General features: G+C 39.5%; 1 protein-coding gene across 2 annotated transcripts in view; it reads left to right on the forward strand.

Annotated features, from left to right (window-relative positions):
- Positions 1 to 17,847, forward strand: part of TMEM161B (transmembrane protein 161B) — a 45,064-nt gene extending 27,217 nt beyond the window's left edge. For both annotated transcript variants that reach the window (XM_042452196.1, XM_042452197.1), the window contains exons 6-12: positions 2,797 to 2,948; positions 3,826 to 3,886; positions 5,824 to 5,964; positions 8,444 to 8,557; positions 11,224 to 11,398; positions 15,200 to 15,296; positions 16,619 to 17,847. In XM_042452196.1, the coding sequence (XP_042308130.1) occupies positions 2,797 to 2,948; positions 3,826 to 3,886; positions 5,824 to 5,964; positions 8,444 to 8,557; positions 11,224 to 11,398; positions 15,200 to 15,296; positions 16,619 to 16,896 (1,018 nt within the window). In that variant the 3' untranslated portion in view covers positions 16,897 to 17,847. The remainder of the gene's footprint in view (positions 1 to 2,796; positions 2,949 to 3,825; positions 3,887 to 5,823; positions 5,965 to 8,443; positions 8,558 to 11,223; positions 11,399 to 15,199; positions 15,297 to 16,618) is intronic.
- The last annotated feature ends 7,975 nt before the right edge of the window (positions 17,848 to 25,822 follow it).

The raw sequence follows: 25,822 nt of genomic DNA on the forward strand, positions 1-25,822 counted from the left end.
TAGCTTACAGATGTTTAAAAATATTAGAAATCAGTTCTGTTAAACACAATACATAAAAACAGAGCACAACACTTTGAATAGTATTCTGCCATGATTATAATCAGTCAAAGTCTTGCTGAAGAAGCTGTTTTGTTAAAAGGTTAATAAACCTTCATTGAACTTTAGCCCTTATGATTAACTTTAAAAAAAAGAAATATGTTAAGGTAGTGTTAAATGTTGTTAGGGAAGCTAGTAAGATAGACACCTTTTAAATAAGTGAATAAATAAACAAATCAACTCCTATCTTTGGTATGCATCGTCACATTCTTTTTTAAGTGAAGAATATAGGAACAAAGGGAGCTAGATAGGTCATTGCTTGTTCTTTCTTTCTTAGCAATGAGTCCTTTTTGCAAGGTTGTGAAAATCTGATACTCCCCCCCCCAATACACCCCAGAAATCTGTCAAATACTTTAGCAAATGATTTCATTAATTAAATTAATGGCTTGTTAAAAGAAATATAAACATATTTTTGCTGTTTTGGCACCATTGAGTACATGTTTTTGTCAAATATATATTGATAATTGTTGGACTCTTATGACTAGGTTCCATTGGTGTAGTTATGTCCAAGAGATGGATATTCCTCATCTTCATTCCTCTTGTGGCCCACACCATTTCAGTGTGTTAAATGTGATGTAATGTCACTTGCAGTTGCCATTTTGGCTGATTTTCAACTAGTTTCCCCCATTTTTCAAGGGCTTATAGGGTTGGAGGGTTCTGGCGGGGTGGGAGAGGTACACCACCACATTTGTGACTGGTTTTGGTTGTGTTTGGCCAACTTAGGAGTTGCTTTTGACCAGTTTTCATGCCAAAATTGGCATGAAATAATTTTAAAAGGGGGTCTGGGGGCTTTAGGTGGGCTCCCAGGGCCATGCTTTGAGGTGCCAAGGGCCATATGAAGTCTATGGGCCGCACTTTGCTCACCTCTCTTCTACTAGATCCTCCTGCTTTTCCCTCCTGCAGCTCTGCATACACTCCATGCTGAAAAGCCCCCTGGAAGAAGCTTTTGGTACCATGGAAAGCAGCAGACACAGAGAAGAAAAAATTCTCTGTTCTGTACTTGTGGATACCAAAGTACTGTGATGGATCTTGGCAATTAAGTCCAATATGACTGAGCTATTATATGTAACAGTATTAAGGAGTCAAGTATGCGCTTCTGGGTATTTTAGACTTCTTTTTTTCAGCTTCATGTCCCATTAGTCGCACCTTTCACATCCAGTTGTAAGAGATTATGAGAGTTGAAATTCATTTTGTAAGCTAATATAAGATGTTGTTACCTGTGAGGAAAAAAAAGCCTTTTTATTGTTTGTACAGCTTATAAAATGTAATTAAAACAACCCATGCCTCAATGACCAATGCTTCAGATAGCTGCCTCAAGAGACCCTACAAAAGAAAGAAAGCTATGGTTCATCATTGTTAATTTGTGATAACCACTTCAGACTACAAGACAAATTTTTTAAAAATAGCCTAATATAAGATGGAAGTTTTGGGTGAGGCAGACCAGTGCTCCAGCCCCAGTCGCCCCCCAAATGTCCTGGGGCCAGATGCCGCAGTCCCGAAGCTGGCTGCTGCTGTGGCCCGCAATGGGCCACAGACAAGGAGCAGCTTTTCACAGCTCCTTTTCTGGCTGGCTTCTGGCCACCTTAGGTGGCCGTGGAGCAGCTTCCGGCCAATCTGGGGGCATATGTCATCTGCGCATCATGCCTCCGAAGCAGCCAGGAGCCCCACTTTTTGCCTCATGTGTTTCAGGGAAATATTTTTAATGGTACTCTATTCAGGGACTAAGAAATCCTCAATCCATAATTGTTGTGGATTCTGGTGGAGTCCATCTATGTACTTGCTGGAACTCACTGACCAGTGACTTTTTATTAAAAGAAATCTCTAATTTCATAGCTGTATATCTGTATTAATTGATTAGCAGCCAGTATTCTGAAGTTCTCTGTTGGTTTAAAAAAACACAAAGAACCCTTTATTTTATAATTTAAAGTATATTAGTCTTTGGGAAATGATATTAGTGTGATTAATAAGAGAAGAAGAAAAAAGACTATGATCATGGTTTAGCACCACTTTTTTGTGTATTCAGCCCCTGCAAGTGAAGCTGTTGAGTTGTGTAGTTTCTGATAAAAACTGGAATCCATAATTAGCTAATAGATCTTAATTTTCAGTGTCCTTTAATGAGTGAAATTAATTAAATATCTAACTGTACAAAGTTTGCTTACTTGCTACTGAATTTTTGGTATTGGCTGTAAAAGGCTTAACTATAATTGAATGAAAGAGAAATCAAATGTGGTTATAATCAATTCAACTTACCCTTGATTTCTGAACAAGTCCATGGCGGTAGGCCTCTTCAAATGAAATTTATTTTCCCATAGCTGTTGGAATCTGGAAAGCTACTCTAAGTGCCCCGTGTATGATTTTTCTACTCCTACCTTCTTTGAACCCCTCCTTTTCCATACCCCACACTGTTTTTTCAAATTGTCTTTTTTTAAACAGCAGTGGCCCTAGATGGCATATAAGGGTTTTTTTCTCTCCATGAAATAACATGGATATTAGTTTAATATTGCCTCTAATAAGTGTTGGTGTATTTAAACATTTATTTATTTATTGCAATTCACGAGACCCCTGACTCCCTGGAATGCAATTTATCCTATAGACTAACATATATATAGTATTTTGATAATTGGGTTTAGAGCTTCAGGAAAATTAATATCCTATCTAGAGTTGTGCAAAACTGTTTTTTTCCCTTGACTTCTTATGTAGCAAAATATTATTCTCATTAACTACACACTACTTCAAAGTCGAAGAAGGTGGTGAAAGATCGGTCTGTGTAACCTTTGGCTTCTTTTTCTTTGTTAAAGCCATGACAATTCTGATAGTAACAGAAAACTATTTAGAATTTGGACTTGAATCAGGTAACAGTTTAAAACATCGCACATGGAAGATACTCTAGGAGGGATTGCTGTATTTGTCTACATCTAGCTTTTCAACTTGTTCTTATTTCTTATGTCTTTCCTCATCATTGTACTTGATAAGCAATATCTTTTCTGCAAATCATTTATGGTCTTAGGTTGTTTTTCAGAACCACAAGATCGGTTCCGAAGAACCCATGGCTTGCACTCTTAATGAGTCAACACAGATAGTTTATGGAATGCAGAGATAACAAAGGGATGCTCTCAAAGGTGCAGACTGTTCATAACTGAATAGATGTGAAATGATCAATAAATAGAGAAAAAGCTGGCCAGACACTTGACAACAATTTTTTAAATATTTGGGCTCAGATTCTTTTGGGAAATATGTCAGTGTGAAAAATGGTATGGTGATATCAGGAGGAAAAAGCGTATGGGTACAGGAACAGTGAAGGAAGGAAGGAAGCTGGAAGTGAAGTTCCCTTTTTCAGGAGGAGAGGTCTTCCCCCTTCCAGTAACCTGCCTTCCATGAGAACAAGTGATGTGCTCAGGGCAAAAGTGCTCTATGAAGGCTGTCTTGGACACTTACACATGCCATAGGATGTGACATTCCAAGACAGCATTCCAGATTGCTTGTCTCTATGCCTCCATCCCAAGGCCAGGTATAGGAGAAATAGATTGCTTGGGGAAAAAACTTTCTCCTCTTGCTGATGAAGACAACTTTGACTTCCTTTCTTCTTTGTCACTACAGAATTCGGGGGAAAGTATAGCTGCTCACGTCACAGGCCATTGTGTGTGGGGTGGTGGTGCAATAACTAAGTCTGGGTTTCACTGTTAGCATTGGTATTCTACCTTAATTTTGTGCAATTTCCCCCCTCTACAGGCTTCTCAAATTTTTCAGAAAGTGCTGTACAGTTTTTTGAAAAACAAGGCTTAGAATCCCAGTAAGTATAAAACACAAGAGTGTAATCATATTTTAGTGTTAAAATGTTACCCGTGCTTTCTTTTAGTGTTGCTTGTATTATTGTAAGGACTAGAGAGACTTTAATTTCCCATTCTTCCTTCACATTTTATTCTTCTTCTGTGTTGTATCATATTTAGATCATAAGCTTGACAACAAAGAGTCGTATTATGTGTTCCGTAAGCAACTCTGAGACCATTTTTAATTTTAAAAGGGGGTGTATAGGTGATTAAATATATAAATGGGGAATGTGTGGTACGGTCTACAAGCACAACAGAGTCTTGCATTCTGTTCACGATAGTATTTCCTAGTTCATCTTGAATTGATTCTGAAAGTGTTTGAAATAGCTTCTCATCTGAGTGGGGTGGCTGTCTTGACAAAGTAAAAGATCCCACAGTATATGTCCATTATGAATCCTGTTGCAGTGAATGAGATCTCAGATTGCTGAGCAGACATTGGTATGTGAGATAGCATTTTCTTATTTTTATTTTTGAATTAGCAGGCTATTAAGGAGTCAAATAAATGTTTTTATGTGAGTGTTCATAATTAGGAACTAGATTGCAACATCAGACTTTGTGTAAAGCAAAAGGCAGCCCATGGGCTACATATGGCCCCCAAGGCCCCCATTTTTTTTAAAAAAAGTATGCCTTTAAATTTTGTTATGCCCCCAAATGTACCTGCGGGTGTAGGAGGCAATGTGACGATGTTCTCGGTGCCACTGGGTTGTCTTGGAGAAGCTGGGGAGGGGGTTTATTGAAGGGCAAAACATCCTGGGGGAGCAAAATTGCCCCTGTGTACTCCAGGGAGTACTAGGGAGCAAAAGTACCAGGAGAGGGCAGTGTATTGGTCATTTACAGTTGCCCCCCTCCCCACCGATGTAAAGAAACTACAACCAAATGCAAATAAAGCCTAGACCTTGTTCTTTTTCACCTAACAACAACAAAAGTCAAATGTTTTTGTTCCCAAATTCATGAGCATGGCTTATAAACTAGGGGGCGTGGAGGGCAATTTCCTCATATGTATATATATATATATATATATATATTATTTGGGGGGGGACACATCCCAGGAGGGTTTTCTTTGCAACAGGAAGTGAACGGAAAGTCAGTTTATGGTTCACATCCTGTTAGGATAAACATGCCATGCACCTAAAATATAATGGCGAGGCAAAAGCATTGTGAAATTGTGCCCATACCCCTGCTCATGCCACAAAAACAGCCCTGGAAGCCACATAAATAAATGTGATATATGAACTACACTTTCCCCATCCCTATTGTAAAGGATTCTTCTAGAGACTGGATGAAGAGGGTTATTTGTTTAGTTGGATTATGGTAGTGGTGAAATGTCCTCTGCGATGGCAACATCACATCTGATAGCAGCAGCTCTTACCATATAGGATTATATCCAGTCTTCTGCAAGGAAACTTCCCCTCACATGATGACACTTTCTTTCCGTCCTTCCTTCTGAAAAGACCCTAGTTCAGAAGAACAAATTTGTGGATTGTGGGGAAGCTACAAATTGACATAGCTGGGTATAAGCAAATATGCAGAATTGGTTCATATTAGCACTGAAGGTTCTTGCACAGTTGTCAGTGTGCTCTATTCCAGGTGTGTGTTATCAAGAAACCTGTTAACTGTTAATCTTTGTAACCACTGGAGGTAATGTGTGGCTCTCCTAAAATGATACTGTTAATCAGGGTCAGTGTATAAAGCAAAACAAGTGTCAGAAACCACTGACTTGAGATTTTAACTGACCCAAACCACACACACACCCCTTAATTTTTTCCCCATAAAGACATTTTTGTACATGTGCAAGTGTTTCTTTCCAATGTGCTGATACATCCTGTCACACTTCCTTAAAATGTCAGGGGGGGAAACAACCACAACCACAACTATCTTTCTTGTTTGTTTTTTCCCCCAGGGGTCCTGTTTCTAAACTAACATTCAAACTCTTCCTGGCTACTCTTTGTTCATTTATTGGTGCTTTTCTGACATTCCCTGGATTGAGACTGGCTCAGATGCATCTGGATGCTTTGAGTTTAACAACGGAAAAAATCACCCAGTAAGCAAGATTATATAGAAAAGAGCTCTGCTCTGCTATTACTGATTCTTTTATACAGCACTATTCTACTTTCCCTACCAAACTGCCAGTTGATATTTTCAGGGCACTTTATGAAAAAGTCAGTATGTTCCAACAGCAATTGAGCTGCAGTCTAAAATCTATTAAGTATTTTAAAAGAAGAACATAGGGAGGGAGAATAACAGGGGAGAGGATCTAAAAGGAGTTGCAATAAAGTTGCACTTTACATTAAAAAGATGTGCAGAGAAATAAGAATGTTTTCAGATATTTAAAGATCAGGCTCTGGATGGAACACATTCAACATTAAAAGATCCGCTATAGTAGAAGCCCAGTGACCTGTGCAATTTTAAGACAGTGTTGCAAACTACAAATTGGGGTGGGAAGCTGAGATTACAGGAATATGTTTCTAGCATACTGGACAGAAATAACAAATTCTTGCCTGTCTAAACTAGTATGCGACTTTATTGCTGAATTCTGAACAAAAGGGTTGAAGACTGAACAAAGGATGGGAAAGATTGCCAGAAAACCATCCAAAAGGATTTACAAAGATCAAGGCTTGTGACTAGCCCAGAGATGGGTTGCACTGGCAGGACAGCCTTGTTTATTCACACTGAAAAATCCTTAGTTTAATTATTGGATGTGCTGACAGAGGAGTTTATCAGACAAGGGGAATTGGAAGTATAATCCGATGGCAATCTGAACGCAATCATGGAGTTTAATGTTATTGCATGATAACCCACTACACACAAATTCGGGCAATGGGAAGTCAGTCCGAACGCAATCATGGGGTTTCACGTTATTACGTGATAGACTGCCACACGCAAATTCAGGCAATGGCATGCTATTTTCGGGCAATGGGGAGTCAGTTTGAATGCAATGCCTATTCGCGTAATTGCACGAAACTAGCGACTTTAAATGTGTTCTGGCCCCACTTTCTTTTCATTCGAATTTAAGAGAAATTCCTCCCGTTTGATAAACTCCAGAGAGGACATGGTTCAGAAATGGCATCTGGCATTGCCATTTAGGCTAAAACCTCTGCATGGATCACATTCACATATAGAAATTAGAAGGGAAAGTTACATTCTCACCTACATTTACATTTTTTGAATTTACAGAGATGGGCCTAAATCCAAGAGTTAGTCACAACTGTGTTAGTCACAACAGGAGTAGATCTATTGAATCAGTGGAACTGACATGTTTGTTAACTTATCAAGTTCCCATTTATTCAGTGGATTATACTGCTGGGACTAATGACTAGACTTACACTATGTAGGGTTTTTTTTTTGTTTAGTTTTTTGTCGTCCAAATGACTAAGTTGTTTTTTTCTGTTGACCAATGAACAGATCTGTTACTATTGGAAGTTTGAATTTAAGTCATTTTAGTTAACAGTGGGCTCAAACAGACAGACCAAAATAAAGCTGCTTCGGGTCACTTTGGAGGTACAGTGGTGCCTCGGGTTACGAAATTAATTCGTTCCGCGGCCGCTTTCGTAACCCGAAAAGCCTTCGTAAGCCGAATTGCCATAGGCGCTAATGGGGAAAAGCCGCGTTTCGTGCGAAAAAGCCGAAAAAAGCACCAAAAATTTTCTTCGTATCCCGAAAAAACATTCGTAACCTGGAACAATGATTTCCTATGGGATTTTTTCGTATCCCGAAAATTTCGTAACCTGGGTATTTCGTATCCCGAGGTACCACTGTATGTTCTTTAAATGATACATGTGCCCTAAGAGGCCAGAAGCCGCACCAAAGCCACACTCCAGTCCTAAGGATTGGAGGGCAGGTTTGGCACAGCTTCTGGCCTCTTAAGATGTGTGTGTCATTTAAACAGCTTACCTCCAAAGTGATCCAAAGCAGCTTTATTTTGGCCTGTCTGTTTGTGCCTAGTGTTTTGAATCAGGCTGCTGGCCTTTCATCAGCCTGCTCATTGCTATAGGTATAACTTGTATGTTGGCAACTAAATTGGAATGGACTAAAATATCTATTCAGAAACTCTATAACTCTACATTCCTACTGTAGATTCTCTGTATAGTTGCAGAATATTTTGGGGGTTATTTTTAGACAAACAGCCAGCTCATGTTCAGTCTTCACACCTATTAGGGCCTCATTGTTGCTGGGTGCAAATGAATGGTAAATCCTAAAATAAACCCCAAATTTCCCAACCATTGCACATTGCAGGAGAAAATTGGGAATGGCAAGCAGGTTGAACTTTACAAGAGCTCCTCAACTATAACTGAGCTTTGCCCTGAAGAACCACTTAACAGATTCCAATCAGCTCCAGGATCTTCTGGAATTGTTTGGAACCACTGAGTGTATATTTCTTAATGGAGCATAAGGACAATAAATTAGTTGGTATTTATTTTCCTTACTTTCAACACATGGCAGTTTGAAAACCCAATAACACATTTTCTGTTAAAATTGTAATTTATTGATGTGTTGATTTTGTTTGTTTCTTCAACTTTCAGAACCCTGCTGCACATAAACTTCCTGGCACCCTTATTTATGGTGTTATTGTGGGTAAAACCCATTACCAAGGACTACATAATGAATCCACCATTGGGAAAAGAGAGTGTGCCTTTGTAAGCTGCTTTTGAAAACCTTCATTATATAATGTTACCATTTGTGTGTGTCAGAAAAGAAATACGGTTATAGCTATATTAATGGGAAAGAAGACAATTTGGCCATACCAGAGCTTTCGTCCTCAGTTTGTCAGACAGAGAGGAACATCTCTTTGAAGGACATATGGTTGAGGGTCACATACTGGCACTGTGAGACAGGCCATCTCTTCTATTCCCCTTTATCCATTCATCCTATCTCTCTAACACAGAAGTACTTTCCCTTCCTCTTCTTCATTTATCCCTTCTTCATTCTTCATCCATTCATATTTCTCACAGTGTTGTGCATTCCTACACTCCATTTATTTATCTAATCATTTTCTGCCATCATATAATTTCTCACACTCATGCACATGTACTTTTGTTCTTTCACACATGTCTGTCCGTCAGCACAATTGTCTCTATAATATAATTCCACACAATCCTGAGATGTTATCATATGGAGATTAATTTCAGAGGAGAGTAGAATACTTTGGGGAAAAGAAGATGCTTTTGAAAATGTGGATCTTGCCACATCTCTGCTTTCAGAGATTCACACACTCATTTCTTCAAGTCAGAGAATGAAGAGTTTGGCAGAAGGTCACCAGGAAGGCACTGAGTGGCAAAGCATGGCCTGTCACCTGGTCTCTGGTGTTATTCTTGTAACAGTGGCAGCTTGACTGAGACTGAAATATTGGGAACACATGGAGAAGGAACAGGTCCCTCATACATAATATGAGTTGCCCTCACACATTTTAAGATCAAGGAACGTTGGGGTTGAATGTTCGACCTATTTTAAAGATAAGAGAGATTACTGCATTACACTCTTACAGTGCTGCTACTCCACTCTCACTGCTCTGGCTGCCTCCTGTTGCATTCTGGGGTTTGTAGTTCAGTGAGGCCTAAGAGCTCTCTGGCTGAGAATTCTAAATGCCCCTTCCTAAACTGCAAATCCCAGAATGCAGAGTGTTGTGCAGTAATCTCCATAGTGACAGTAACACTGAGAGATTACTCACCCATCCTGCGATGATGTGATACATACCAAAAGTTGGAAATGCATAGCTGTATTGTTATCTACTACTGGGTCATGTTGGTGTCAAGGACTGTGTTGTGTGTTTTGCTGAAGGCAAAGAAACTAACAGAACTAATCTTGGAAAACTAGTGCAGAGTCATTCATATCTTTGCAATGGTTTAGGAGGCAAAATGATGCAATGTCACTACTAGTTGTCATTTTGAAAGGGACTGCCAAGGCATTTGGGCTAACTTTGCATGCGTGAGATGCTGCCCATAGGTGGATGGGAGAATTGGTCTCTGAGACCCATGCAGTTGCCCACCCAATTTAAAGGCTCCTCTTTAGTACAAAGACCAAGGTATCCTTTCCTGTAGCCATTGTGATAGTGACTGCAACAAAAATGGAAGTTTTTGGTGGGGGAGTTCAGGAAAGATTATCTAGGTTGATTGGAGTGTTTTTGGTTTTTGTTTGTTTGTTTGTTTGTTTGTTTTTGCATGTTTTCACATGCAGGAGGGTTCTACTTTTTGGGGGGTGGGGAGGATCTTGGTGTATTTATGGAGCCACAATATCTAATTACCCTGACTTCCATGGTAAAGGCAAGTTGACAAGAATACATATAATGTGGTGCATGTCTTTCTAGATCCTTCAAGCCAAATTGTATTGCCACAGTAAAAAAGTTCATACTTCATTTCACAACTGTCAGAGGGGACAGGAAGAGTGCTTAATCACAAATTATAAACTTACTTTTGAGCTGGCATAAATAACACTATCTTCTAATATTGTCAGGCGAGCTTTTTAAAACAATGTGTAGAGTGCTGAGACTGGGTGGAATAATTATAGTATGATCTAAAATAACAGTTTGGAAGATGTCTTGTAATTGCATGACATTTAATAGAACTGAAGTATAAGAGAGAATGAAATTGTAATACAAAGCTCGAACCAGTAAAAAGATGAAATACTCTGTCCAGTATGCTACATATTTTTTTAAAAAAAATCGGTATTAATCCTCTTTGTTTGCATCCCACTGCATGTTAAAATACAGTGACCATATTTTGTACTTCAGTTTGAGAGAAATGAGGCAGAAATGGCTCATGATCCATTTATTTTCTTGAGTATGGTGTATTGGTTTGAGCTTTGGACTGTGACTGTAGACCAGAGTTTCAATCCTGGCTCAGCCGTATAAACATACTGGATGTCCTTGTGCAAGATATACTATCTCAGCCTCAGAGGATGGCAATGGCAACACCCTTTGAAAAAACTTAACATGTAAACCCCATGATAGGTTCATCTTAGAGTCACGATAAGTCAGCAATGACTTGAAGGCACACAACAACAAAATGTATCATACCCAGTTTATTGGATGACCAAGATGATAGAAAATGGGGACTGTTATACTGTCACACCTGAAATATACAACCACCAGCGCCTTCATATATGCCCATAGTGTTTGAACAGTGGACAGACTATTTTTAAAGGTCCTCTATTACTGTGTGACAAAATTTTGAAAGGTTTTTTTTTTTAAAAAAAAAACAACAACCTCCTTTTAGCATTTAAGAAGTTTGTACCACATTGAGAACATTAGGTTTGTACAGTTTTGAATAACCGCTGGAAATTTGTGTTCCTTTTTAAAAATCTACAGAATGTCAGAAGCTACATTTGATACTGTTAGACTGTGGATAATAATTCTCCTGTGTGCTTTGAGGTTAGCCATGATGCGCAGTCATCTCCAAGCCTATCTAAATTTAGCACAGAAATGTGTGGATCAAATGAAAAAGGAAGTTGGGAGAATAAGTACAGTTGAACTGCAGAAAATGGTAAGCCTAACAAATAAAATACATAGAGGGAAATATCTGGTGATGTTTTGTTCCTTGAGCATGAGGGAAACTTTTTTGGATTTGGTTATCTGAAGCAGAATTTGAAGAGAATCCAGAAACCATGGTGCTGTTTCTTCAATTATTTTAATTCTAAGAAGTTGTGGCAATAGCACCATTTAATAATTTATTCACTTTTCACTAGCTCTGTGTTATATTATTCTGGCTCTTTTCTGAATAGTTTCCCTTCTAAATTTACCTGTTCTGCAAGGTTATGTGTGTGCAAAATGTTAACATTTCAGAACAATACAATAGCTAAATGACTCTAAGTAAGATTATACATGGCTTCCCTTGTCATTCTAGCAAAGAGAGGGATTTCTAAAGTGGAGAGCTAGGACTGTTGTTTCTTAACTGTCATCATGTCGACTTGGACCTATGGTGAACCTATGAATGAAAGACCTTTAAGACACCCTTACAGCCTTGCTCAGGTATTGGATTGTACTGAACATTGAATGACAAATGTTTAGGAGGTGCTCTAGGGAAGCAAAAAATGATATGGAAAATAAAATATACCTCTTTTGCAGAAGTTCACAGCAGTTGTTTATCTCCTACAGCTTCCGTTCCATCCACTCATTTTGGCTTAATCTGTCCTTGAGTGTTTTTTGCCAATCTAGGATTGAGTACTGCATGATTAATATCCAAAATAAGAATAATAATGTTTGATTAACGTCAAAAATACACTGAAGAAGATCTCAATCCTGGAAAACACTCCAACAGAATTTAAAGAAAGTGTGAAAAACAGATGTGCACTATTACATTTAGTTCACCAGGAACCAGGAGAACTATGGACAGAAGTCAGGGACATAAAGAGGAATGAAAAAAGACGATATGTGTGACCAAAAAGAAGAAGAAACAATGGATGACAGATGAAACACTTCAAGCAGTTAAAGAAAAATGAGAAGCAAAAGCAAAGGGAGACAGGAACAAAATCAGAACCATGAATACTACTGTTTAATAATTAGTGAACAAGACAAAGAGAATTTTTACAACGAACAATACAGAGAAATAGAAGATGACAACAAAGAAGGCAGAACAAGAGACCTATTCAACAAGATTCTGGAATTCAAAGAGAAATTTAAACCAAGGGTGGGGATGCTTTATGATCAGAAGGGGAACATAATAAACTGCCAAGATGAAATAAGAGGGAAACAAAACACAGAAGATCTGTATAAAAATACAAAAGGATAAATGACACATAGGAAGATGAAATATACAAAGATGAACTCCAAAGTTTGGAAAGCTGCACTCAAAGCAATTGAGAACAACTAATCACCAGTAAAAAAATGACATACCAATAGAACTGCTACAATCCACAGAGGTAGAATCAAGTTAATTTCTAACTAAAACCTGCCAAAATATGAAAAACAAAGCTATGGTACTCATATTGGAAACAATATACATTCTTATACACACACAAAAAGGACACATAAAAGATTGCAGTTCCTACAGGAACATTGCACTAATTTCCAATGCAGGCAAAGTCATGCTCAAAATTCTGCAGCAAAGATTCCTACCACATATGGAGTGAGAAATTCCAGAGGTGCAAGCTGGTTTCAGAATAGGAAGAGGCATTAGGGATCACATTGTAAACATCCAGTGGATAATGGAACACACCAGGGAATTCCAAAAGAAGATTGTCCTGGTGCATAATCAGTACTCAGGGGAAGAGGCTGCTATCACAACTGAGTATGGAGAAATACAATGTTTCACAATCAGATAAGGTGTCAGGCAAGGCTGCATGCTGTTGCCCTATTTGTTCAACCTCTATGCGGGAAACATTGTACTCCGAGCAAACTTAGACTCAGATCAGATCAGAGGAAGGAACATTAACAGCCTAAGATATGCAGACAACACAGTGCTACTAGCAGAAAGCAATAAAGACCTGGAACAAATACTGAAGAGAGACAGGAAAGTGCCAAGGTAGGCTTAATGTGGAACGTTAAGGAAGCAAAAATAATGACCGTGTAAGGTCTGCAAGAATTCATCCTAGATAACAAGATAATTGAAATAGCCAAACAGTCCCCAGACCTTGAAGCAAACATTAATTTGAATGGAGACTACAGTCAAAAAATTAGTAGAAAGCTAGGATGGGAAAGGGCAGCTATGAAAGAACTGGACAAGATCCTTATGTGCAAACACTAAAGTGAGAATTGTCCAAGCCATTGTATTCCCCATCACCATGTGTGAATGTGAGAGCTGGACAGTGAAGATAGCTGATAGAAAGAAAATCCACTTATTTGAGATGTTGTGTTGGAGCAGAGTGCTGATGATACCATGGATAGCTAAGAAAACAAACAAATGTATTCTAGAACAGATCAAGCCTGAACTCTCCCTGGAAGCCAGGATGACTAATTCGAGGCTGTCGTACTTGGTCACATTGTAAGAAGTCATGAATCTTTAGAAATAATGCTAGAAAAGGTAGAGGGCAGTAGAAAGTGAGGGAGGCCAAATGCCAGATGGATAAGAGTCAATCAGAGAGGCCATGGGCTTGAGCCTGCAGGACCTGAGCAGAGCAGTGGAGGACAGGAAGTCTTGGAGATGTCTTTTCCACAGGGTTGCCATGAATCAAGGTCACCTCAAGGGCAGTTAAAATCAACAACAATAATGTGTTGGCAGTTCGAGGCCCGGGTGCCACATGATGGGGTGAGCTGCCATCACTAATCCCATCTTCTGCCAACCTAGCAGTTTGAAAGCATGCAAATGCAAGCAGATAAATAAGTACTACTCCTCTGGGAAGGTAAACAGCGTTCTGTGCAATCATACTGGCCACATGACCGCAGCGTAGACTCTGACAACGTTGGCTGTTCGGCTTAGTAACGGAGATGAGCACCTCCTCTTATGGTGGGACACAACTTGACAACCTTGGCCTTTGTGACGCCCTCATCACATGCTAGGGTTGCCTGGGGGCGGAGCACCCACACACCCCACAACCCTCGCATGTGAGGAGGGCGTAACAATGGCGGTGCCATGTATTCATGAGCGCCACCATTGTTACGTAAGTGCCATGCGGCATCAGCAGTGGCACACTCATTACGCCACTGCCACGGGGTAAACATCCCCCCCCCCCGCTTTTTGCAGGTACTTTTTCCTCTGCAGGGAAGCTGGTTTGGCAGATGCGGCTTCCCTGTGGAGGAAAAACAGGCGCCGGCAGGCCTCCCTTTTGGGGAGGTCTGTACCACACCCTTGTCAACGGAGAATATCTTTATCTTTACCTTTATGTAATGATATCACATAGGCAATTGAGAGAAGATAAAAATTGCTCTCAGTTTTCATAGATTAAAAGTGGAGGTGGTAGCTAAAGAATATTTTAGAAACTCTCTACCCTTCCTACTTTTAACTATTTATTTTGTTGGTTGGGGGATAATGGAAAACTTAGTGGTGTTAAGGTATATGGTAGGTTAGAATTTGTGGTTGTCAGTGCAAGTGGTTAACAACTGAGACACCAAAAATGATCCTGGAAGTTGGCAACCTGATTGCTTTTTATGTTCTGCATGGAGAAATGTTTTAGCTCTTTGGTAGCCAGTGAGAATGTCAGAATAGATATTGAGGAAGCATTTTCATGCAAAATTGTGCACTGGCAGGAATAGCTTATGTCCCCGCCTCCAGAGATGCACATGTGAAACCAGCCTATGTTTGTTTGGTAAATATCATAGCATTGATTTTACTGTTGACTGTGATAACTTCTACAATACTCATGTTATAATGTGATTTACACTGAATTATCCTTTTTGTTGTTGCTTTCAGGTGGCCAGAGTGTTTTATTACCTTTGTATAATTGCACTCCAGTATGTGGCACCTCTAGTTATGCTGTTGCACATGACTCTACTCTTAAAAACTTTAGGTGAGAATTATTAAACAAAAGAAACTGCTCAATAATGATCTCTTTGTTAAAGCTCTGTAGCTTTTTTTCTTGCTTCGGATTTTAGGAAGAGGTGGTAAGCCAAGATATTGAGCCATGATTGCATGACATGCATTCCTGCATACTTCTATCAGCCTATATCTTTCCTCTGTTTTCAATCCTACAACGGCTGGCAAGATGTCCATACATAACAGCCAGCAATCAAGCAAGTTGTTGCTGAAAAACAGTTGAAAAATTTCATGTCTTAGTGGTCCTAGATAAACTTGTATAATAGTGTGCATGAGGGGCTCACATATTTTTTTTTTCTTATTAAAAAAGGAACCATCCCTTTGTGAAAGGCAAGAGTGTCATCTGTTCTGGAAGCACTCACACCCTCTTTATATTTTCTCATCCATGAAGCCTTTAGTTGGAATTCTGTATGTTTTCTGGCACTGTTTTCCTTTGCTTCATTCTTTGCATCCTTTGTTATACACCCCTACATTTTGCATTATCCATGAGTAATATCAAAATCCATAATTTTGGCCCCCAAACCTGCCCTTGATTTTATACATGAGGTTGACTTATAGTCGAGTATATATGTTAAATACAATGTAATTGTGCTTTCTCTGAATAAGATTCAATTTGTTTTTTGTGGATGTAAATAGAGCATGATACATCTATCCTATTTACTTTACTAAAAATACCAAATCCATGTTTAATATCTAGAACTCCAAAGAGCTACTTCACTAAATGTATGAAGTGAATTTAATGCAACTGTGTATCTAGCAGGAAAAAAACAAGATGACTTGGTTGCTAGTCGTGGGAGAGATGAAAAGGTATTTTGGACACTAGCTGACAAACTAGGTTGTGAGGAAAGAGTGAAGAAATTCCATTTATCAATTCCACATCCACTTCCCAAATCCATATTGTCTTCATTTTTATATTCCTCTCTTAATTGAGACTTTGCACACTAGAAACAAGTAACAAAAGCAAACAAGAATCATGTACACATCTGGAGCTGGGTATTTGGCTGCAAGGGAGATGCACAAGTTTCTGTATCGCTGGTAGCTGAAACTATAGAATGGGCAGGAAGAGATTAATATTTTTACTGTGAAAAGTTAAAGTATGAATATCAGGATTCACATGGCTACCATTGTCTTCTGCCTTGTAAACTAGATTCAACTTTTTACAATATGGCTACCATTTTATAAACTAGATTCTGCTTTTTACAAAATGGAACATCAGCCTCATCATTGCTCAAAACAAGTAGTTTTTAAAGCTCAAATGAAGATTCTTTAACATGATGTTTGTTTGTTTTTCTGTAGGTAACTACTCCTGGGGCATTTATCCAGAATCAGCTTCAGATTCACCAGTGGAGAACAATCCACTGAGCAGTTCAGTAAACTCTGAATCTTCTTCCCAAGATGGGAAGATGAAGGTAACTGTAATACAGCTAACAATGGCAGTGGCTAGCCTGAAGAACATTTTCACTCCACTCCTATTCAGGGGTCTCCTATCCTTTCTCACCTGGTGGATTGCTGCTTGTCTCTTTTCCACAAGCCTTTTTGGGCTCTTTTATCATCAATACTTGACAGTGGCATGACCTCATAAGGCAAGCATCCAATATTAGGAAGTCTTTATGCCCCCAAAAGGCAGAAGAAAATGGGAAGAAATAACTTGATTAAGAGGAAAACATACCTGTTTTTCCTTAAATTCTTCTTCTATGTTCTCGGGCAATGTTGCTGGGTAATGTTGGAAACTGCGAGTTTATAACTGTTACCTTAAATTGTAGGTAACTGCTGAATTGTTGGTGAGCTATTTTCAAATATATCCAAGTACCTTTATTTTCATGAACTACACCCTGCCCTGAATACATTGTGTATTCAGTCATAGATTGGCTGATTTTAGTGGTGTTAAGGTACTAGGGTAATATTTATGGTGACTGTTTTCAAAATGAACTTTCAACTGAGCCATATAAGGGAGCTGGAGAAGTTATCCTGTTGGAAAATCAAGGATGACTTTTCTACAGAAAAGCAAACTAATCCAACAGGTTGAAAGAAATACTGTATATTACAGTAAAGGAAGCAGCTTGAATCGAGTGTATTGTAAATAAAATGCATGGCCTCAGCAAGTGTACATGCCGAAAGACTTATTGATTTGTTACAGTAAGGGTATTGTATTGCAATTTTGCGTCACTGGTTCCTTAATGTATGAATGTTCAGGAGTGTGCAATTACCTTACTTTAAAAGCTTTCCCCTCTTTCAGCACTCACACACTTGAAATGGATCCTTTAGTGGCTATAACTGACTCGTAGGAAGTCCAAATATTTTTGTGGCAGCTTATTACATGTACCTCACTCCTGCACATTCATGTATTAAGCTATGCAAAGTGGTATAATATGCTGCGGCATCCTCTTAGTGAGGCACTGTACCCCATAATGTAATGTGTGAGGAAGTCCTAAATAATTTTCATATTGTAAGAGTAATATTATAAATATATTGTCTCAGTCTTAACAATTTTTAAAAAATAATAAATGACAATATGGATTCTTGAATATTTAGTACTGATGCTAATAGTTATCCACAAAATCCAGTTGGGTTTTAATGTCCTGATGTTAGACAAACTCTTTTGACTTTCCAGCAGTGACTGGAGTAGCTTGTTAATACCAATCACTGTCTGCCAATCCTGAATGAATGTGGAATATTACTTGAAAGTATTTTTCCCCTCATATGAACATATTCTAGAGAACAGACATGCTTGACCCATGTTTTTATGGATTGCCCTGCACAAAACATGTTGTTAAGCATCTTAATTTATAAATAAGGATGCTCTGATAGGTCAATGTATTTCATTCTTGCAGTTAGAATTGATTATATACTTTTCAGTGACCTGTCTGTTCTTCCTGGCTGCTGCCATCTCACTATAAATCATGGTGGGAAACCTTTTTTAAAAAAAATGTCAAGTGCCAGATTCCCTTATCTAAAAGTTCTCCATCTCGTCACTCCCTTCGTCTGGGTTCTCCTCCACTCCCCAGGTGCATTCACTTGCTTTCCCATTCATGTCTCCATTCAAGCACTTTCATCCACTCTTTCTCTTATTCCCCCAGCAGCTTCTCTCCCCCCTTCCAGAATACATGTTGACAAAAAACGAAAATCAGTTTCCAGAGTTTTTAAGAGTTATTTTTTAGACTGTGTATTGCTTCATTTATACTGTGCCATTTCTTCAAGACTCAGATCGGCTTACAAGACAAAAAAGAAAAGAGGTAAACCCACATTTGATTAAAAGTGTATAAAAGTTAGGATTTAAACATTAGAATTAAAAAAATATTAAAACATTAATTTAAAAGAAAATAAAAATACTACAGTGCATTGAGCAGAAAAGTAATCTACATGTAAAATGATCAGCTCCCATAAGCCTGTGGAAATAGAAAGCACTTCACTTGCCAACAAAAGGACAAGGAAGAAATCAACCTAGCTTCCCTAGGAAGAGAGTTCCAGAGTATGGGAGCCACCATGGAGAAGTCTTGGAATTACAACTCCCAGACTCTTCTAAACTACACTCCAGATTGGTGGAAGGATTCTAAATGTAAGTTTTGGATGTTCTTTCAATTCTCCTGCAGGCAGCTCACCTACTTTTTGTGCTGGATTCTAAAAGAAAATATTTCTTTTCTTGAAGATAGAAACTGTGTGAAAATAAAGAAAAGAATCCACTAATGCCTTTGTGACTAACTGGGGAACAGACATTTCTAGCAAGAAGAAGACTCAACAAATGCAAATGAGAAATCTCCCAGGGACAGGGGAGACAATGAGCACTAATCAAGCAGACACTAATCCTCCTTTGCATGCCCTCCCACCCTGAGGCCTGCCATTAGCAACAGAATAATACACATGCAAATCACTCCTGCCTTTCCTGGTCACACAATATATATACTCAACTCCTTTCCAAGCAAGCATTCTCTGAAGATGCCAGCCACAGATGCTGGCGAAACGTCAGGAAGAAAACTCTTCTAGAACATGGCCACATAGCCTGAAAAATCCACAAAAATCTATGGATGCTGGCCATGAAATCCTTCGACTTCACAGACATTTCTAGCATCAGCTTTTGTGAGCTATAGTCCACTTCAGCAAAGCTGATGCTAGAGAGTTCTTTTTCCCAGTTAGTCTCAAGAGTGTAGTTGGAATTGCTTTATGTCTTTTTATGCCAAAAACAGTCTAACATGGCTGGATTTTTTTAAACAGAAATTGTGAGCTGGCTATGGAAGAATGGGGCAGTCTCACCCTCTGTGAGCAGTCTCCTTGACATCTTTGCTGGGCAGAGGGCTTTCCTTCTTTGAACACAGCAAGAAAATGTAGCTGGCTGCCAGGGAAAGGAGCAGAGCAATCTCATTCTCCACTGAAAGCTTGTTTTCATTCCATGCTGGGCCCAGAGACTGAAACTTTCCTTTCTTAGTGCCAGTGTGGAAAAAGTAATATATTCCTTTCCTGATAGCTTGTGGAGGGGATGGGTGTGGAGGCTGGGGGTGGGGTGGGGGCAGAAGGAATCCTCCTTGGGCCACATCTGGCCCATGGACTGCCAGTGCCCAAGATATACTGTAGCTTAAAGCAAGGGTGTGGAGACTATGGCCTTCCAGATGATGTTGGATTCCACATCCCACTAGCCACAATTCGCAAGCCTAATGGATGTGGATTATGGATGTTTTAGTCCAACAGCATCTGGAGAGGCACAGGCTCCTCATCTGTATTACAAAGGATAGTTCAAAAAACTGATGTTTTTGTTGTGGTGCTATAATTTCTTCTGAGATAACAACAGCTAGCCGCAGCTCTTGCCATAATACTGGTATCAAGAAATTGACTATATTCCATATTAAGGAAGTTCATCTCCTTATATGGTAGGACTTTTCCTTCCTGTTCTTTCCCAGCAAACTCTCCCTCTGAAGGGGCACCAGGCTACGAGAAAAAGTTTGGAGAGTATAGTGGTGGGAGCGGGGGAAGTGGAATCCATTCTACCAGTGGTGTCCATTGTGCTGGCAAATTGACATAGTTGAATACAACCAAATATGCAGAATTGATTTATATTCTCACTACAGGCAATACATAAAGCTTGCACAATAGTCATCATGCCCTACCTAACAGCTGTGTTAATCTTTGTCAACCATTGTAAGTCCCAGAAGAAATGTGTCATTAGCATGTCTTCAGATTTCATATACTGGTTCACAATGTTAAATTTAAGAATTGCTGTTTCCAATTTTTAATGACCACATTGCAATAGTTTTTTGCTTATATTTTGCCTTGGAAAGTTGGACATTTTGGATGATAGAGTCAAGAGATTTCTTAATGTAGTATGAGAAAACTTAATTCATGACAGTCTTATCCATTGTTGCTAGTAGTAGAATCTTGGAAGTGGAACATAATTTAGATTCCAGGATTTATACAATTCAGGGAAAAACATGTTAGGTTGGGCAACACTTTTCAGTTTCAGACTTAACCTCTTTGGATATTTTTGGAATATACCAGTTTTGGAACTATACATGTACTGACAGAGCATATACAAATTAATAACTTGCTTGTGGGATCTAACCAAACATTCAGCCCTTTGATTTACAACAGAACTAATATCCACAGTAACCTCACAAACAAGGCATGAGGGAGGTAGTTATCCTCTGTTGCCCACCTCAGTAAATTTCTCCATAATGCAGATTGCCCTGTTTCCTTTTCCTCTCTAATGGGTGGTACATTCTCCCATTTTTCATTTCAATTTATCTTTAGCTGAAGTGTGGCCCTTTGGATATTTCTGGGTTTCAGTTCCCATGAAGCCCTAGCTAGAATTGTGATGTACAGCCCATTATCTCTGGCTCAAAACATTTGTCCGGCTGATGGATCATAATGTAAGTAATGTGTATAAATAGTCCATTGGCCTGAAATACGTATGTCAATGCCACATATTTCCTTTTTTTAAAATGGGAAGAGAGAAAAATGAATCTATACCATCGAAATCAGAATGAGGTCCCATTTTGGGATAGGTTTAAAGGCAGTCTGAAACTAAAGGCTAGTAGGACTTTTGTTTTAAAAAAAAGCATTATAAGGCCCGTTACAAATGGGCCTTTAAGTACGGGCTCAGTCCGTACTAGGGTTAGGAAGGCTTCCACACACCCCTAACCCTAGTATGGACTGAGTCCGTACAAAATGGCGGCTCCCCTTCCACATGAGGGCCGCCATGACAACGTCATGACCGCGCCGCCTCTATACGGGACGGCGCGGATGTGACGTCGCTCCGTGCGAGGGTGCTTAATGCGCCCTGTGCGCGGAGCAGGAAGGAGCTCCGTTTTGGAGCTCCTTCTTGGTTTGCGTCGCTGGTTTGCATCGCTGGGCGCAGCCTTCAGATGGCTGCCCCCAGCAACGCAAGGGAGAAAGGGGCCAAGTGGCCCTTTTCTCCTCCTCCCCGCTGCTGCGGGGTGTCCTTGGGGCTTGAAGCCCCAAGGACACCCCTTTCCAGGCTGCGGGGAAGCGGCCTTTTGCCGCTTCCCCGCAGCCCGGAAAGCCGCGGATCGGGGCCTCAGTGGCTGCCGTTCTGGCCGCTGAGGCCCCGATACACCGGGGAAAGGCGTGCCTACAGGCCACCCCAAAGGGGCGGTCTGTAACGCACCCAAAATTACAAAAATCTAACACAATAGAAAATAGAATATTGCTTGGAGTCCCGTGTTACTGGGAAGACACGCCTTCCTTTTGATGTTCAAAGAGTGGTACATTTGCACATAGAACTAACTTCCAATTCATCATAGATCATGTCTGTTTAACACCATAAAGCCTGTTAGGATTATCTTTAGAATATCTGTCATCCATATATTTTGCCACTGATCTGAAATCCAAAAAGTAATTGTAATCTGTTAGGTGAAAGTTGGTTTAAATATTACTTGACACTTCCAGACTCCCCTGGATTGCCCTTCATCTGGCCTAAAAAATACAAAAAATGTAAATTGTCCCTCCAGGAAACCAAAGTGAGTGGGATAGCTCACTTGCAGAGGATTTTTATATGCTGATATATTACAACTTTGATCCTGCACATTACACCAAGGAAGCTGCTTTATACTGATTCAGACCATAAATCCATTTAGCAATACTGCCAACTCTTGGTGGAAGTGATTGTCCAGGTTTTCAGGCAAGATTAACACCTAGCCCTACCTGGAGATCCTTGGTATTCCTAAGTGGTTTCTGATACAAGTCCTAACTAAGCTTGACCCCTGCTTAACTTCTGAAATCAAAGAACAGGTTTGATTAGAATGACACAGTAATACACACGCATCATGGTATCTGACTGTGTTAGCTGGAAAACATAAAGTAAAGGAATGTGATTGCAAAATAATTGCACAGGTATGGAGAACAACAGTTTTGTTCACTTGTTGAAATCCAGCACTGTCTTGAGAAATGGAATTAAAAAGTATACCAGCTGGAAAGAACTTGAAGTATCTGTGTCAAAAGGTCCAGATTCTTTCAGATTTTTAATATACCTTTTTGTGAATTGCTACATATAACCCTTTCTCTGCAGGGATTATATTTTAAATATTTGTTAATTTTTGATTACTTAATATCCTTTTGAGTGAAATTAGGACTGGTAGCCTTTCTAGCCCTTAACAACTTAAGATGCTGTTTTCCCATCAGTTCATCTCAGTGTTACCTGCTAAATTTTGCCTTGCCACATAATTTCATACATGTATATAAAAAGCGTGCCAGAAAACAAGCTATTGGGATTAGTGAAATACAGAGTTATGCCTCATTACTTCATCCTATAATAGTCTACATCTGGATGAAACTAAATTTGCTAGCCAGATTTGTTTGATTTTTAAATACAATTTGTGGTGCTAGCTTATTGTATATAGATTTGTGCTATTTAGAAACCAGTATCTTTAAAACAAAAGGCTATGGTGGGGGAAGCTGCCTTAAAAGACTGTATCTCAGTTATCTTGCTTTCTGAGTGATCTATTTAATCAGTACTAAAATGGATAAATCAGTGGAGTAAGATTGTTTGAAATACTTGATATTGGGTATTTTCACACAAGAATCCAGGAATGCTGGCTTCTGAATGAGCAGCTCACTGGTACATTCTTCTCTTTCATACCAGAGTGTAGCTATCAGGGTGGGTGTGCAAATTTAGGGCATTGTACACGCGCACACACACACCCTACATAAGAATTCTGGCCCCTAAATTAAATTTTCACCTAGTGTCTAAATTTCTTGTATTGCAGAACATGAGCCATTTAAAACTTTTCATACCTAAACCTCATATTCTTGCAGTGTTCATATTCCCCTGATAACTCTGTCTGTCCCTTTTCTTTGAATGCCTAAACTGTGTTTCTAAAGGCTTTACTGAAGTTTTAAGTTACTGTAATGCTAGAAATTTGGGGTCTGAAGAAAAATGTAATGCTTTTTGGGGGGAAGGAGGAATTACATCCTTGTAGCTACACCCTTAGGGACCGCCTCCTCCCATACAATCCTCCCCGTGCTCTCCGGCAGGGATGTAGCCAAGGGGGGGGGGATCTGGGGGTCCGGACCCCCCCTTCCATTAGAAAAATGAATGGTGTGTGCTGCTGCGCCGCCGCACTCAAGCCCCATTATAATGGTGGCACTTAGTCTGGACCCCCCCCCCCTTCCTAAAATCCTAGCTACGTCCCTGTCTCCGGTCCTCTGGGAGGAACTTACTACAGCCTCTAAAATCTAGGCTTGCAGCGACCTCCCAGAGGGCGTTCTCTGCTGTCGCCCCCAAACTCTGGAACGACCTGCCAGATGAGATCCGTCAGATAACATCATTAGACAGCTTTAAAAAAGCGGTCAAGACGGATCTCTTCCGGCAGGCCTTTCCAGATTAACCATCCCGGCCCAGGTTCCCAGGTTCCCTGATTCCCTCATTCCTCCCGTGGCCCCATCTTAGAGATGGTTGAGGATCAACAGAGGGATATCAGGGTTTTTAGTTTTAATTGCTGTTTTTATGCTTGATATTGTGTTTTTAATATGTTATATTGTTTAATACTGTCTTAAGGGGGGGGAGGGATAAAGTGTTTTTAATTGTCATATTTTATATTTTACTGTTGTTAACCGCCCGGATTGGTTTGCCAGAGGGGCGGTATACAAATAAATATTATTATTATATTATTATTATTATACTTCACTCCAGCTTGGAGCCCAAGAAGCTAGTCATTCAAATATTTGCGTATCACTACAGGCTAAGCATCCTGGCACACTTCTCAGTTGTTCCTGTTTGCTGTAGGAATTGCTAAATAAACTTGCAGGATTTTGCTCCACTGTTTGCTTATTGTGTTATCTAATTTTTCTTCTCTGGTTTGTTCCCTAATAAACCAGAGAACTATATCTGAAGAGCAAGCCTTGGTTTCTATCTCTGGCTTATTGAGAGGCAGCTAATCAGAGAAGAGAAAGTACTTTGTGGACCAAAGCTTCACAGGTTTTTTAGCTGATCCTGCTCAAGTGGGAGCAATTGAGCAATGTGAATGGCTATACAGCTTAGTTCTGACAAGCCAAGATACCTAGCTTGTGTTGGGCAATCAACTCTTCCCATTGTTTCTGTAATCTCACTTTTAATCCTGTGCAAAGCAGACATATCAAAAGTTATTCAGACATGTTGGAAATGTTAAAAGTCCTATTTTCTGGGCTTGTTTGTGAGAAACTAACTGCTTCTTGATCAAGCATGAGCCAGAAGCCCAACTGAGCACAGGAGCAGCCATTTCTGCTTGATGTAAAATATGATTACACAAGGGGTGTCATTAAGGGTGTGGGAGTGGGTACAGACCACACCAGGTGACACCTTAAGGTGGTGGTGGCAGCACTATTCCCCAAATGTCTGCCTTTGGGCAGATATGGGCTGTGGGGTTCACTTGCATCCCTTTAAAACTCTGGAGATCAGTGGACAAGAAGGTGTGAATGAGGTGAGCCTCAGTGGGTAGAGAAAGGAGAGGTCTCAAGGTTTGTTTTTGGTTTTTTAAAATCACTCTTTTAAAATTTTCTTTAAAAAATCATCTCTTACCAAATTTTCAATTTAACTGCATGAAGCTATGTAAATACATTTAGGCTGTACTGTACATATGATATTGTAATTTCAAAGTATAATTTTAATTTTACTAATTGTTTATTGCCATTATATTCAGTGATATATGGAAATTATGATTAGTACAAAAAGCATTACTAAGGATTCTGTGTGGTGTTGTATGGGAGGAGGTCAGTGGTGGGGGTGACACCAACCACACTGGGTGACACCAACCCTAGTGATGCCACTGGCTAATTATAAAGGGAAGCTATTCTGAGGTCATTAAATTTGCCTGGTAACAATTTGTTGTGGGTATTTGCCAAAGTGTCACTTGCCCATAGTTCACTCATAAAACTATTGGACTAGAACACAACATACAAAAGCAGCTTAAACTGAACAATGTAATTATACATATATGGGACAAAATAGATCCCACTGTTCTCTAGTAAAAAAGTGTGAAATCTTTTATTGATTTTTCCTATATTTTAAATGTATTAATG

This window comes from Sceloporus undulatus, chromosome 2 (genome assembly GCF_019175285.1).
Source record: "Sceloporus undulatus isolate JIND9_A2432 ecotype Alabama chromosome 2, SceUnd_v1.1, whole genome shotgun sequence".
NCBI lineage: Eukaryota > Metazoa > Chordata > Lepidosauria > Squamata > Phrynosomatidae > Sceloporus > Sceloporus undulatus.